At 46.7% G+C, this 15,657-nt stretch overlaps 5 protein-coding genes across 5 annotated transcripts; 4 read left to right on the forward strand and 1 right to left on the reverse strand.

Moving 5' to 3' along the window:
• Positions 1-2,438: 2,438 nt before the first annotated feature.
• PPTG_21420 (hypothetical protein) lies at positions 2,439-3,115 on the forward strand (the record flags this gene model as incomplete). Its single annotated transcript, XM_008897430.1, has 2 exons — positions 2,439-2,448; positions 3,009-3,115. The coding sequence occupies 2 exons, from the start codon at positions 2,439-2,441 to the stop codon at positions 3,113-3,115; spliced, it is 117 nt and encodes a 38-aa protein (XP_008895678.1).
• A 2,696-nt stretch (positions 3,116-5,811) lies between these two features.
• Positions 5,812-8,199, forward strand: PPTG_04547 (hypothetical protein; the record flags this gene model as incomplete). The annotated part of the gene is made up of 1 exon (XM_008896793.1): positions 5,812-8,199. The coding sequence occupies one exon, from the start codon at positions 5,812-5,814 to the stop codon at positions 8,197-8,199; it is 2,388 nt and encodes a 795-aa protein (XP_008895041.1).
• Positions 8,200-9,315: 1,116 nt separating this feature from the next.
• PPTG_21421 (hypothetical protein) lies at positions 9,316-9,889 on the forward strand (the record flags this gene model as incomplete). Its single annotated transcript, XM_008897431.1, has 2 exons — positions 9,316-9,346; positions 9,717-9,889. The coding sequence occupies 2 exons, from the start codon at positions 9,316-9,318 to the stop codon at positions 9,887-9,889; spliced, it is 204 nt and encodes a 67-aa protein (XP_008895679.1).
• Positions 9,890-10,299: 410 nt separating this feature from the next.
• On the reverse strand, positions 10,300-12,207 carry PPTG_21422 (hypothetical protein; the record flags this gene model as incomplete). The annotated part of the gene is made up of 5 exons (XM_008897432.1): positions 10,300-10,341; positions 10,978-11,213; positions 11,329-11,357; positions 11,713-11,881; positions 12,186-12,207. 5 exons carry the CDS (start codon positions 12,205-12,207, stop codon positions 10,300-10,302), a joined length of 498 nt encoding a protein of 165 aa, XP_008895680.1.
• Positions 12,208-13,309: 1,102 nt separating this feature from the next.
• PPTG_04548 (hypothetical protein) lies at positions 13,310-13,761 on the forward strand (the record flags this gene model as incomplete). Its single annotated transcript, XM_008896794.1, has 2 exons — positions 13,310-13,536; positions 13,605-13,761. 2 exons carry the CDS (start codon positions 13,310-13,312, stop codon positions 13,759-13,761), a joined length of 384 nt encoding a protein of 127 aa, XP_008895042.1.
• Positions 13,762-15,657: the final 1,896 nt, after the last annotated feature.

Below are 15,657 nucleotides of genomic sequence, written 5' to 3' on the forward strand. Positions count from 1 at the left end.
GCTAATCGATGTCCGTTTTATAATTAGTGTGTGCCTACTGGACTCTTTGAATAACTTACCTCATGCTAGCCTAACTATTGAATGTAGTGCTACGAATTTATGTTACTGGTACCAATTTTTCAAAAATGTTTTCACCGCAAATTTTCTGAAAACATAGTTAGTTTTTTGTTACCTCAAACAGAATTATGTTTATTCATTTTCTTATAACCGGCTTTTACTACTACTAATACGGTACTGTAGTATATAAAAATATTCACTTACTTGTAATGGCGCGATTGCGGAGTCCGTTTAGGATCTCACATCTATCCTTTCTCGTCTCTAAATAAGATCATTGGAATATGGTATCCCTCCTTCAAATTCCAAGTCAAATCTATTTTTGGAAAGTGGAAATGGACAGCAGTCAAACTTCCGGAATCGATCCAATTATATTTATTAATATTATTTAATTTATAAAAAGCTATTGTTTTATAAATATTATTGGACTTTGTACGTGTAAGGGTAAAGCAAAGGCGTTGCGTACGGATCACCAGCAAATCATCGAACACCATCATCAATAATGTGAACTGAGCACCAACCAGTGTTGGCACCATAGCCTTTACCGTTCGGCCACCTAAACGTGGTTTCGCCACGGGGTTTAGGCTATTCGGCCATGGACAGGCCAAATGAGTTTAGGCCAAGATGACTATCGGCCTCACGCTGGCTTCAAAAAGAGAAAAGCATCTTGCTACCATGGGCGTTTAGCCTGCCCAGGGGCCAGACGCTTCACGCGCCTGAAAAACTTCGGAGAGGCAGGAGGGGGCTATACGTTTCGAAAGTAGAGCTTTTGCAGGGCAGCGGCCAACAACAACATAACCACCACCTCGCCGAAAGTGATCATCGGTAGAGCACGCAATTATGTCAGCGATGTGCGAGTATTACCAAGCTGCTTAACTTTCGCCACCATCTATAAGCTCATCGCCAGCCGGAAACCCCACAAGGAACACGGAATTCGAGTCGTACTTCCCATCTAGAAAAACACCTGCCCCTGGTCTACAAGATTCGACCTCAAGAACGCGGTTGCAGCCAAAGCTAGTACGAAGCAGCATGCGAATTGCTATTCAATCGCGCGCGCGTCGTATTCTGGTTCTCAGGAAGCGTTCGCCTTAGAGTCCACAGCGCCCACAGCCACATCGTAAACAGCACAAACTACCATCGGCTAATAAAATGAAAAGACAGAAGCGCAAGTTCTCAAAGGCGGTAAACAAGAAGATTGAGCGTTCACTCATTGAATTACACGCTGATAATCATCTCGCCGACAGATATATTGAGTAACCGTCAACGTTGCGATTCCTCGAGTTGTTGCGGCCAGTGATATCAGAAGTCCTTCCTTCGCGTCGAACTCTGGGTAACCGTATTCTAAAAGACCAATAAACGATAGATACAGAAGCGCTGGAGGAAATGGAAGAGCGGACAAATGGTTGGGTTAGCTTAGTCTCCGATGTCAGGCAGAACGTCGCAAAAGATCATTAGTTAGGCTGCCAACTCGCGTTATTTAGAATACTTTTTACTTACGACCTGTTGCCAGTGGGGGATAAACACCACGGGATTACTATTGCTGAGCAATCGGAACAAGTGTTAATTCAAACGCAGCGCGAGAAGTGGAAAGTTGGTGCAATAATCACCGACAATGCGGGCAGTGTGGGCGTGCTCATCGGACACCGGTATTACGACGGCCTCAATCTTGTCCATTCTGCTTTTTGCACGCAGTAACTAACCTTGTCAAGGCTGTTTTGAGGTCTTCGTTTCGCTGTGTTGCCACAAACGGCGCCACAGCCGTCAACACCTTGAACGCTTCGTCACCAAAATGGTTGTTGAGCGCAAGAAAAATGATGGCGAAGTTTTACGGTAAGCCGTTGGGGATGCGGACACTGTGTGTAACAAGATAGAACTCGATGCACGGGTGTTTCGTGTAGTTGCTCCGCGTACAGTCATCGCTTCAGATGTTTCACCGACAGTACCAGAGTTCCGTCCTCTCTGGATGTACTAGGAGATCCACAGTTCTGGAATGAACTCAAAGAGGCTGAGGCTATTACTGCATCATTATGGCTTGCTTCGTACTGTCTACAAAGAGACCAAAACACGGTCGGAGATGTTGTTCACTCCTTTCGCGATATCTACAAGGGATTTCAGCAATTTCTCGTTCACCAGGATACGTTAATAGAGTGTATTAAAGATCGCTGGAAACAGTGCGAGCAACCATTGTTTATGTTTGGTTTTCCGCTGCATCTTGTGTACATGGAGTGTTCAAGGGATTTGCCTGAGACCGCTGTATCTGGAATCGGTACGCTTGGCAAAATAGCGATATATTACTAACGACGTCTCTTCGCCAGTGAGGAAATTGCCCAATTGCGACGTGACATGCTCTCATGGATGCAGGGGGGGGGGGGGGGGTCATGAGGATGATGTCAGGTGAGTTTCGTGACTCCCCCTGGGAATACTGGGAGGCCCTTGCTCTGGAAAGGCCCAAAAGTGTGTTGCCGAAACTCGCAATGCGAGTTCTCTCAATCGCAGTCAATACAGCCACATGCGAGCGTCTGTCCAGTGAACTTGGACTCATTCACATTGTGTAGCGCAACCGCATAGCCGCAAGTAAAGCGCTTTACTATCATATAGTAGCCAACATGTTCGTCCGCGGACACAAAACGATGCTAGAGCTACTGACAATCCCATGAAAAAACTTCTGATCTCCAGAAGAGAGGCACGGACTTCTTGATACCGCAAGCTTCTCCAACATATTCACACCGTCCGTCAACAGTATGGACGGTGAATGCAGACAAATATAGAGACAACGAAGACCCGGGGATGGTGTTGATGGTGTTTTGAAGACGAGGAAATTGGTACTGGATACGATGGTACCGATCACGATACTGCAAGTACAAACACCAGAATCTTGCGGGCTGCAACAGCATTGAGCGAGGTAGATCCGGAGAGAAGCAATTCCGACTAATTTGAAGATATAGGCAACGCAGTGAAGCAAGGATTCACCAAACATGACGATCTCGTATTCCCTGAAGAAGCCATCAAACTGCGAGGATTTCGTGGACAGAAGGTGAAACTAGCAAAGCACTTTGGGTGACAACCTGACCAATTCCAATTTTAAATACGGACAACTAAATTTTGTGTTCTTCTCCAGCAATTTCATCAGCCAAACTTTGCAAGCAAAAACGGCCACTAGCATAGCCTCGATCGTATCTGCCTCAATTACAACGTCAAAAGTTGAGCAACATCCTAATACATACTCCGCGAGCATCATCGTGGATTACACGCTCTCCAACGCATCTGTTTCTTTCTCCACCATGTCTGTCACTCAATGCATCATGTATATAAATTCTCCACCTTTGTGCACTCCGCCATGACATCTACGATCTTCTCCTCGTCCACCGTGTTCTCCACATTTTTACGTGCACTTCAACGCATTCGTCTCACTATCCACCCACTTCTTCGTGCACTACATTGGGTCCATCTTCCTCTCCACCGCGTCCGTCTCGGTACCCCATGTGTCTATCAAGCTCTTCACCTTCGTACACTTCATCGTATCTTCAGCGCTTATTTACAGCTTTATCAGAGCTCTTCGCGTCGCTCTACATGTTCTTCACCCACTCTTTTCGTTTGTTTCCCGTGCCCTTCCCGTGTTGTAATACCAGTAGAACATGACGGCGACTACACTCGCCATGCGCACCCTGATGTCGGCAACTATACTCGTCGAATGGAGTGCCTGAACGTGACGGCGGCTACTCTCGCCCCATTCTTCCTTGATATACTATTTAGCAAAAGGATGTTTAAATAAAAATGCTTTTTGTAGATGGCCGTTATTGCAAAAAAAAAAAAAAAAAGCCAACAGCCCACGGGTTATGCTTTTTCGGCCATCCTGGACTTTTTAACTGTGGGCCTAAAGTCAGGAACTTTACCAGCACTGCACCAACGAGAGTAAGAGATGTACAGACGAACCTCTCTCTATAAGCATCATATTACTTACTAGAATCTCTCTTATATTTTTCTATTATTTTTGACTCCATTATTATTGGAGATTTAATTTCACATGTGTATCTAAAAAAATATCTGGATGTCTAGCCGGATAGACATTTATACTTGGTACGAAGTATTAATAACCATAAAGCCCAACTGGGATTAATTCATGTCCGTGTGTTGTGTTTTACACACAGTGTCATACAATAGAAATACCTAAGCGAATCCATTTATATTTTGTCCCGTTCGCATGGATTTTTTTTTTTACGATATATCGAGCTGCGGAGGGAAAACCATACACATTATAGAACTGACTTAGTAAGAAAATAAAAATCTGGTTTCTGTCAATCTTTTGCGTTTGTATGCACCTGACCAGCGTTGTTGTTACTGTAGTTGTCGTTTTCGATACATTAACTGATCCTGATACGATCCCACTTTCATACTCTTATGTTGGTGGTAAATTGGCCTTCTATTTGATTTTTATGTGTGTGTGTGTTTTTTTTTTTTTTCCTATAGAAGGCTTGTAACAGACAATACACGACTTGATGTCGTTACCTATCGCTTGCGGTCGAATCTAGTCTTGCTGCGCATACTGTTGCATGTATTCATGAAGATGCTTTCATACTCTTATACTACAGCGCTATATTGATTTACGGACTAGGCATTAAAACGACTATTAATGTAAAACTGCACTAATTTGAAGCGTTAACGTCCGTGCATATCTTTGGATATGTCATTTCGCGTCGCTGTCCTCCTCGACCGGCGCGTAGTATTGCAGGTGCATACCGCGCTCACATGGTCATGCTTCTGTTCGTACTACTGGTTGGTAAGAGGTAGGTAATTTGAGTCCGGCCTTCCCTTGGAGGGTGGAGTAGCTACCGCGGTAACAAAAAAAGCCGTACTGCCAACACTCAACTGAGAACAACAGGTTCCATACCAAGATTCTCCATCTTTGAAAATACGACTTGGTTGAAAATATCGGCGAGAAATGGAGAAAAGAATTCGATAAGTACTGTAAAAAATTCGGGAACGTGGATGTTGCACATTGCTGGTTAGGGAAACATATTATGCTATATGTTTTTGGTGTAAGATATTCTAGATCATATTGTGCTTTTACTCAGCACTCTAGTTAAAGAAGGTCCGAAGGCGTGAAAACGGGGTGCACGAATGAACATGTCTTAATTCGAGTGTTCTTATTATTTCTTTAAAGGAACTTTACAACTGGAATTAGCCTGCCCAGATGTGTCATTACGCCAGCACTGGCGACAAGTTTTGTCGTTCATTGATATATTGCTGCTATCCGGATCTTCATTCCTAGATAGTGATTCATTGGGAACCAACCGCTCTCAACTAATATAATTCTTGCGAAAATCATCGCTTGTAATTTTGTCACCGACCCTTTCAGCGAGTGAGAGTGATTCCTCTCTTTAACAATAAGCTAGCTACATTTTCACTTCCGAGAGGTTCTTCAGTTGTAATAGCGCAGTTCAAAGTTCGCACGCTCGCAACAAACCTCCCAGCCCCAAACACGTTCCTTGACGGTCAAGTTGACCCTCTGGTTGTGCAAAGCGTGGCGCAGGGTCCCCGTAAGCAATGCTTACGGGGACCCTGCGCCACGGCTTATGCATACTAAGCACGAGCCGTGTGCCTCTATCATGACGGTCATGATGGCCGGGTCCACCCGACGGAATGGACGGGAAGTAAGCTGGCACCAATCTAGATCGCAGTCCACTTTCGCGCTCGCCGCCTACTGCGCACTCTGTTGCACATTACTGTCACTGACAACGAGAGCAAAGCTCGGATACGATGAAAGTACTCGCTCTTTTACAAGCTGCTGTAGTAACAGTAGCAGTTCGACGTGTTACAACATCGAGCGCTGATCCCGACGTCGGTGAAGACTACAACTTCCTTCAAGACACCGTCGGCGGTGCCACCGAGAAGTTGATCGGGACGCTTGTCCCTAACGCTCCAGCTAAAACTACCACCTTTCAACAAGGCTCGACCAGTGGCGGGTTCTTCGCACCGTTCGGCACCGACGGGCCATCTGAGGAACTCTTCGAACGCAATGGTAGCCTTGAGAAATTCGTGCCGATCATCAACGTTGCTGAGGAAGCGCTCAATCAGCCCATTCCTACCAACGACTGGTGGGGCAATCTCATTCACGTCACGGATCTCAAAAACGTGTCCAACTACGCCGCCTGGTCCAACCCGTACGCGGTGAAGCTGCCGCGTGAGGCACCGTACGGACTGCAGACCTGCTACTCGTACACGTACAGGGAGATTGGGTCGGAGGTCAACGGTACTGTCAAGTACTACAACCACTCGTACCACAACGACCTGACGCTATCGTCGGAGGAATTCTTTTCATACGAGCCGACGTATGAGGTCTACGAATGGGACGAAGGAGGTGCTAAGCTACGTACATGTGACGAGGCTACTGGTAAATGTATGGATTCAGCGCTGGTGAGTGGCATGGCCTTCGTGTCGGCTAAATATGACGGACTCACGCCTCGTATTGATACCGAGCACAACATCACGTACGTGGACGACTCGGCGCCGGGCAAGTTTGTTATCCACCTGAACAACAGCCAAACGTGGGTACTGTATGCCAGTGACAATAGCCTTTCACTCCGTGTGGAGGAGTCGGTGGTGTTCTCTGTGAACGCTTCTGGTTCGTCGTTGGTAGCGGACAAGGGGTACTCTGGCACAATTCGAGTGGCCCTGCTGCCAGAAGACGCGACTGATGATACCGTCTACGATGAATACGCGGCGTGTATGGTACTCGGTGGTAGTGTGTCGATGGAATCGCGCACGGGTTACTCGTTACATTGGGACGTGGAGGGCAGTTCGTGTAGATCGGTGGGCCTGTTGCACTTCGCACTGCCACACCAGATCGAGTCGATGGCTGGGTCTCCTACCAAAACGACGAGTCCTGGGGCGATAGTGATGCACTCGGCTACGCGTGGTCTTATGGTAGGTCAAGTGACGACGAACCCGATGTGGTCGTTCGTGGAGCCCGAAGCTGACTTCGAGGTGGACTTCTACCCTGCTCACAAGCCGTCACCGTGGGTTGTTCTGGAGACGGATATGCTGCGTACGCTACAAAAGGATATCATGGGCAATTGGTCAGACTGGGACGCCGATAGCTGGTACTTCAACGGTAAATACTTCCAGAAGTATGCGTCGCTGTGTCTGATGGCGGCGGACAGCTCGGTGGTGGGTCCGGACACGCTACTCCTGTCGTACTGTCTGGAAAAACTGGAGAATATGATTGAGCCGGTACTCAACAACTCGCTCTCACCGCCGCTCATGTACGACACGCTGTATCGTGGAATCATCTCGAGCTCGATCTTCAAGACGGGCAGTATCTACACCGATTTCGGCAACGGTATGTACAATGACCACCACTACCACTACGGCTACTTCATCACGGCGTCGGCTATGCTGAAGCACCTGGACCCGAACTGGTCTCGCATGCCGGAGCTGGAGCGGATTATCTGGGTGATGCTTCGTGACGTGGTAAACCCAAGCGCGGAAGATAAGTACTTCCCTCGTTTCCGTCATTTTTCATGGTACTTGGGTCACTCATACTCTCACGGTGTGACATCGATCGATAATGGCAAGGATGAGGAGAGTACTTCAGAGGATATCAACTTCTTTTACGGTATGACGTTGTGGGGCCGCGTGACGGGTAAAAAGGCTGTGGAAGATCTCGGAAGTCTGATGCTTCGTCTGGACGCACACGCTATTCGCACGTACTTCCTCATGACCTCGGACAGCACGGTTCATCCGCCTGAGATTGTCCGTAACCACGTCACGGGCATCTTCTTCGACAACAAGGTGTACTACAACACTTGGTTTTTGGATGAGAAGTACGCCATTCATGGTATCCAGATGATCCCGGTGTCTCCGATTAACGACTTGGCCCGTACCTTGACGTTCGTGGAGCAGGAATGGAATGACATCCTTTCAAAGGAGCCGATTGTGGTCGAGGTCAACACCACCATTACCTGGCTCTCGCTCCTTCTAGTAAACGCAGCCAGGGTGAATCCGATGGAGTCGTTACGCAACCTCAAAAACGCAACGATGGATAACGGTCTATCGCGGTCGTGGGCGCTCTACAACGCTGCCACTCGTTGCCGAGATGATGTCGACGTCAACACTGCTGCTGTTCAATTGACGGTCAAGGTGTAATAGTGAGGCTGAATCTGTTGATACGTTTGGTGAGAATCAGAGAGTGCAATGGGACGCTCGTTCACGACGGCCACAAGTGTAGTTACGAAATGATTCCACTGAACTTTGAATGAGAAATTGAAAATTTCGCCATTAATGATCTTGGTTGCGAGTTGTTGACTGCGATGAAAAAATGCACAGCGATGCCTCTCATTACTTCGGGTAGAACTGACCGCACCGATATGCCCGGGCGATACCAACACAAAACCTTAGTCATCTTGCGAAGAGCATATTCTAGGTCGTAGCAAAAGTTCTCTCAAGGTGAGAACTCTACGGTATTTAAGGTTGTTTCATAAGCTGAAAGCTAAGGACATTTTTGGGGCAAAATTCTGATATTTAGGTGTTCTGGCTGTTTAGAAAAGTTTTGTGAATGGCTACCGAAATAAAATCGATTTTGAGTTGATATAGCTATTGATCGTTTCGTCGGAAACACTATGGGACGACCGCGGGTTTGTAAATGTGTCCGAATTTTTTTGCCCTGCTACCCAGTTGTTTCCTCATCTGTAGCCATCTACATAGGGCAAACTTTTCGGCTTGGTACGGTACTATCACGAATTAAGGTTATAGTGCAATGGTCATTGTACCCAATTCGTTTTGGAAATAGAGTTGAGCAAGAGGGTGGAGGGACGGCAAAGTATACACTAAGTCTGAAGAAGTAGCCATGGAACTCCGTCTATGTGAAAGACCAAATATGGAGGTTGAACCCTTGGAGAGGCACGAAAGAATCTCCGCGTTTCAGTAAAGGTGTTTTTTTCGACTTCAACTGTAACCCCAACCGCAGCAACGGAGTTAGAAACTGTGCATAGATGCACAGGTTCTAACGGGAAATAAGTAGGGTACTCTTGTGTTTCTAATGTACGACGACATAATATCTAGATATGGGCAGGTCAATCAATAACAAAGTCAACTGTCGAACCAGAGCAAAACTGAATTAGGAAAACGCTACACCTCTTTTCTATCGTGATTCAAAACCGATTGTTGGAGATGATACTGATAATTCCGTTATCACACGCGGCACTAACAGGTCATTCTGTGGATTTGCTTGTTACTTTCGCTTTGCGAGCTGCAAGCTGCACAATGGCGCCAGACCTCCGTCGCAAGCGTCTGCGTAGGTGCGAGCTGTGAGAAGTGTGCGATGATGGGTGGTGCTATTGCACTACCTAAGTCTGCTTATGCAGTGGAGGTGTCCGCCAGCACAACACGTGGGACAACGCCGCGGTCAAGTCAAGGAACCGAAGCAGGGCCTGGGACGCCAATAGCTGCAATTATTGAGGGCGACAGCGAGAAAAAGCATGGAACTCCCCTGTTGCCAATTAGCAAGCTTAAAGAAGCCCGCGAGTTTTTTACTTCATTTTTTCTTTTACTTCATTTTGCTCGCAATAAAAGGTGGCAATCGGCAGAATGGCAGGCGCACAAAGGTGGACCCTTCAGGCTCTGTCATTCGCAAATCCTGCTGCTTGCTGACAAGATGGTGACAGCGGCAAACGAAGGCCGGGAAGAGAACTATCTTGGTGACACAAAAACAGTTCACTTTCAGGCATTTCGAGGGGTTCATGAAAAGCTGCAGGAAAATGGACGAGAGGTGGAGCGGATGCTGCGTTGTGCGCTGGAGGAGCAAGGTGGAGCTTCGGGGTTGCCGAGGAACGCTTGACGGAAAGCTGGCTCTGCTTAGTGCGGAGGTGAAGTCGCTTCAGCTTCCGCTTGGCTCGTATCTGGCACGTGGTGTTATGGAGTGGCAGTTCGAGGAGTTTGCAAAGAACAACGAAGACGGCTTCGTAAGATAGATCTAGTTGTGTGTGTGCCGTGCTCAGTTTCATAGCGAGCTAATAATATCTTTGTGTTAAAAGATGATGTTTCAACGTCGGGTAAGCAACAGCACTTTGCAGTGGAGACGACGGTCAAATGTGCCATACTAAATGCTATATTTGAATTTGTTTAGCACACTATGAATCGCATGCATAGGATCCAAATGCATCCTTATCCTGTTTAGCCGTACTACATAATGTTTTAGTAAATATCATGGTGTATTTGAGTTTAGTTTCTCAGATTCTCTTAGCGCGCTTAGACATCCGCCACCACGCTTCCGTTCCCAACGTTGTTGGGCTATGATATGGATAATGATTTACTAGCACAAGCAGGGTGAGATTCCAGAGCAATCGTGGTGGTGATTGTTTTATTATGTATTATGCGCGGCTTTTCTATTCTGCTGCGAATTATCAACTCGAAAAAGTTTACAACCTTTCTGGAGATATTTTTCGCACTTCAAATAGTAGATTTGCTCTTACAAGGGGCGCTTCCCCCGACCTCGGCCGAGTTACCTACAACAGTTGTTTCGTCTTGACCACCTTACGGATCGGTCATGGGAGGAGCATTATCCGTGGGCTCAGCGGTGTTTAGGCTCTGGCTAGCCGCGTCAAACTGCAACAATGGGGCCAATCTTGAGTTGCGGATGAAATTTGTTATAGCGATGTCCTGGTCGTGGTAGCGCAATACGCAACAATTATCCTCGACCTGCTCACAGTTCTGTCGGTTGGTCTCGAGACGGTGTCGTAGTGACTGCAACTGGTTGGCGGCGATATCCAGATTTCTCGCATCAAGTGTTGGTTGGTGTAGAGATGTAGGAATTGCCGCACGCGTTCATCACTTCATCAAAAGCACTTTGTTCTTTTGCGATCATCGGTTGACGTGAAATTTTGGCAGGATTTGAGTTAGAGGAGAAAGCGGTGCTGGTGATATAACCTGTTGTTGTTGCCGAGGTGCTTCCGTCTCCAGTCCTAGTTCCAATTGCGAATCATGGAGCAGGCTGCCGATGGCGTCATTCTGCTGCTGATTGCCGGCGAGCACCGCAGTTTGCATCGACACGAGCACCGTGTTGGCGTGCGGAGAGAAGAAGTCCTTGGAATCGATATAAGTGCTGGACGGAACGAAGAGAAGTGCTCCAATGTATGCGTTTATGCAGCATGGCGTTAATTGCACTCAGTAGTGCAACCGATGCCTTGTGCTCGTTAGTAATCGCCTCCCTTCGGTTAACGTCTGGTTGACTCATTGCGACGCAAAACTATGAGTGGTACTCGTAATCGACAAATTTACATCCTCTTTCAACCTTGGTGACGAGGGGGCTAGATCGCGGAACGATGCATAAGTCACAGTCTGTCGAACATAAACAACCGTAGTCTTTCTCAGGAAAAACTAGAGGACAATTACTCAATGAAAATGTTTTGGTCGACCTGGGTTTCGTGTGCAATGACAACATCAACTTTGCTAACTGTCCAAATATCCTTGGTTTATTTGATCTGTAAGAAATTATTTAATGAAAAATGTAGTATATAACATTGAATGATTAGTAGACCAGGTCTGAAGTGCTTTTGTTATCGTGCAGAGCTACTTATACGCAATTGTACGAGCGATTTATCGCGAGGTTCAGTTTTTTTTGGCGAACACTAATGAGTAATGAACCGGCTTTCGTTGCCGCACTTGGCTGCGTCGATGAACACGCTCATTGATTCGTCCCATAAGGACTTGGATTTCAGCTCCACAAGGTAACAGCGATCGGGACGCTTTAACGCGTCTACTTCTTGCGGTATCTCACCCACGTATTCAACGATGAAAGCGTCATTTGGGATCGCAGTAGCGCATGCGACTCCTACACCAACACGTGTGGCTATTAGATCGTGGTCGTACCGCGTTTGAAAACGATTGCCGCAATGCCCGCCTATTGAGCAGTCGTTTTGTCGCACACCAGGTCCATCCTAGCGTTGACACCGCCACTCGTAGGGGGGGGGGGGGGGGCACTACATCATATATTTTTTTGTATGGTGTGCGGCAAGGGTTGTCCGTGTTAATTGCCAGTCCCTATCAGTTGTTCAGCGAGCTGAAAACTCCAGCTTACTCCGTTTTTGACTTCTTTGGAGCCCTAGCCTTCTTCCCGTGCTCCCCAACAAGGTGACCTTCATCCCACGCATGGGCCATGACAGCTACTCCATTTCAGACGTCATTGGCGGAACACGGACAACACCACTACTGTCCATTCCTTCGCCTTTCTTTTTTTTTTTTTTACCTTAACTAGACCGTTGCGCACCATTCAAGTGATAAAAATAAAATGTTTCGTAATACATTGAGCATGTTCACTTTTTACTGGAAAATGGCAGTAAAAAGTCGGGACGTTGAGAACAGTAAAACGACAATTTATTTGTTACTTAGATGTAAAAATATTCATAGTTTGCCTCGTGTCTCCCACACTTGTAGAGAAATTTAAGTATTACGAGCGTCGCTACGTGCGGACAAAGTGTCCAGAATCCTTAATGCAGTGGCCACCAAGTTTACAACACCCACAACATCCCCACGCAAGGATAACGACCAAGTTACAGGTCCAGTCTGGTGTATCGAAAAGAGAATCGATGCAGTTGCTAGAGCTACTCAGATGGTAGATCTAGAGTGATTTTCCTAATTGCAGGAGACGGCGCCAAGAGACTCTTAGTGGAAAAAACGAGGGAGGACTGCTTGACCGAGTGACGTTGTATGGCTCTGTGCCGTACTCAAAAGTGCGAGATGTGCTATAGCAAGGAGAGTTTTTGCATTGCGATCCTAGATTCACACAAGCGATAACTGCAAGTGTGTAGCTTGCGGTATATATCACTCCTGAATCTTTTGGGATGAGCTTCTCTATCTCTTCCCTTTTCCTTTATTTAACTAATTATGTGTATGAGAAGGCAACGAATGTTTTGATTTATAGTATTAAAATATTAAAATACTAACAATTCCAAGTTGGAATTTCCAATTTCTAATTGTTTTTTTTTTAGATGATTACAGAAAATGTACTCTACGGGTTAAAACATTATTGAGAGCACCTCCAACGGTATTAATAGTTACGCAAAATTACACATGATGCAAGCTATTGCAAAAATGGAACCCCAACGGCGAATTGATACGGACGTAACGATTAAGTAATCACACGAAATTGATCGTGCACTACGATAGAGACAAAGTGAATTGGAGGCTCCTATTCTATTCACAACACTACAAATTTCACCGCACTGAAACTCCCATCTCCAATCCCGAAGATGGCAGGTCGATGCCCAACGCAGCTCCGTGGAGTCACGAAGAGGACATCCGCCTCTGCAGAGCCTACACCAACATTTCAGAGGATGACTGCATCAGCACCGACCAGGACGTGACACATTTTTGGGACCGAATTCATCAGACGTACACTCAGCTAGGAGAAGACTACAAGAAAACAAGGGTCTGCAAAGCCGATGGTCGCTCCCTGACGTTGCCCTATAATCCTCCTGCGTGGCCGTGGTACATGACATAGTCTCAATGTATACAAATTAGTGTACACTAACGCTTCACACGTACTGCATCTACAGGTTCAACCTGAAGCACACAGTGGCTGGACAGACAAAGAATATTCGGTTAGCTGCCATTAGCTTTACAGCAAAGCGAGAGCAATTAAATGCTAATGCATTATGCGAACATGAGGAAGCTGTGAAGTCTGGTCGTGCCAAAAGCAAGAGAAACCCGTGACTTTGGGCTGAAGCTTCACCATTGTTACGATTTTCTCAAAGAAAGTGCGCGCTTTATGCGCGACATTCCGCGCCCCCGTAAACGATCTCGCCTAGAAAATGAAGCAGAGGTTCACGAACGGGGTGATGAAGGTGCGCTATGTTTTATCCTTTTAGTTTTGTCAATTTTTATATTTATTTATTTGTTTTATTTGTAGATGTGAATACCTCTAGTGACACTGCGGAGTTTGACTCAGTCACTGGTGATTACGATCCTGCTCTTCATGCTGATGTCTTTCAGCCTCCTGCAGGTAGTCAGTCTTTTGTACGTCCTGCGCCCGCATGGAAAAAGAAAGTGGAGCAGCTTCACTTAGAAGGACAAGTCGACAAAGCTATAATGCACTCGCAACGCGAATTGGCCGCAGCAACTACGGTACAAGTGGAAACCCTAAAGAGCAGCTCCAGATTGCAAAAAGAAAGGTGGAGAAAATGAAAAGTCAACAGAGGTCGTTAAAAGAACAAGCTGAAATGTCAATGATGTGCGCAACGACAGATGGGCTCTCAGAATTTGGCAAAGAGTATCTCTTACTGAAGCAAAAAAAAAACAAGTATTAGAGTAAATGAAGTAACATACGCTGAAAGAAGAAAGAAACAAGGTGAATATTTGTCCTTTTTCATATTTAGATGTGATGTGCTCAACCAAATCCATTTTTAGTTTAAAAGTGAGATGCGGAATTCATCACTCATATGTACTTCTCAATAATCAAAGTAGGTAACGCGTCTGATGTGTGAATAGGAAGATGTTGAAATTTGTGACGTCGATATCCAGATCGAGTAGTTGTGTACGAGTACACTGAAGTGTTCTGTCCACTTGCAAGGTCATCACTAATGATGATGTTGTGGAGTATAATGCAGCACTGCATGATTTTCTTCAGTTTTCCTAAGGACCAACACAGTGCAGGTCTAGCCACAACCGCAAACCGAAATTGTAAGACTCCAAATGCACGTTCCACATTCTTACGAAGAGCTTTATGGATGATGCAAATTTCTGCTGTTTCTCGTCTGCGGGTGCTGAGATGGTTTTACAAAACATTTCCAATCTGGATAGATCCCGTCCGCTAAACCCTAAAAAGTCGTAGGTAGAGCCACATATCTCGTACGAAAATTGAGGTACACTATCATCTACGTACTTGGCAATTAATGGTGACGCGTGTAGCACATTGATGTCATTATTGCTACCTGGCATACCAATAAAAGCATGCCAAATTTGCAAATCAGCCGTAGCGATGGTCCGACCCCTTGATGTCCTCCTTCCAGACTCGTGTGGTAATGGCGCAGTACGTCTTGTTGCAGGTCTTCCGGCACCACCAGCTTCGCCAAGCGGTCCCGTTCGCCGTCGTCTCTTCCTGCGCGTGGACAGTAGAGGAGCAGTCCACCGCCGTCTACGTCGTAGTCGTTCGCGATTTTGCTGCAAGCTCGCGCTGCGCCAGCACCCAGGTCCTCCAAGTCGCCTGACAGGTACGCCTTGAGGTTCACGACCCACTTCTCTTCGTTTTGAGCTCTCAGAATCCGATCCGTCCTAATGCGTTGCACCACATCTAGTTGCAACACCCCTGCCGAGTTTTTGAGCGTGTCCGCGATCGCGTCGTCGCAGCCATCCGGGCGATAGCCCTTAGTCCTTCGGGAGCAGGAGCTCCTGGAGCCGGTTGAGGACAACCAAATCGTCGTGGTCTGCCTCCGAGGTAACTACTGTGCCCTCTTGCTGATGCAATGCAGTGTTGGCTAACTTGTCTGCGCTCTGATTCCAGTCTCGCTTGACGTGCAGGAACTCGTGGGCCGGCCATGTTCTCAGGCGATCTAGAGCCGTCGGCAAAGAGGAGTCAGGCCTGGTGCCTTGCATTCTATCTCGCGTCGCATC

This window comes from Phytophthora parasitica, assembly GCF_000247585.1.
Source record: "Phytophthora parasitica INRA-310 unplaced genomic scaffold supercont2.5, whole genome shotgun sequence".
Lineage (NCBI taxonomy): Eukaryota > Oomycota > Peronosporomycetes > Peronosporales > Peronosporaceae > Phytophthora > Phytophthora nicotianae.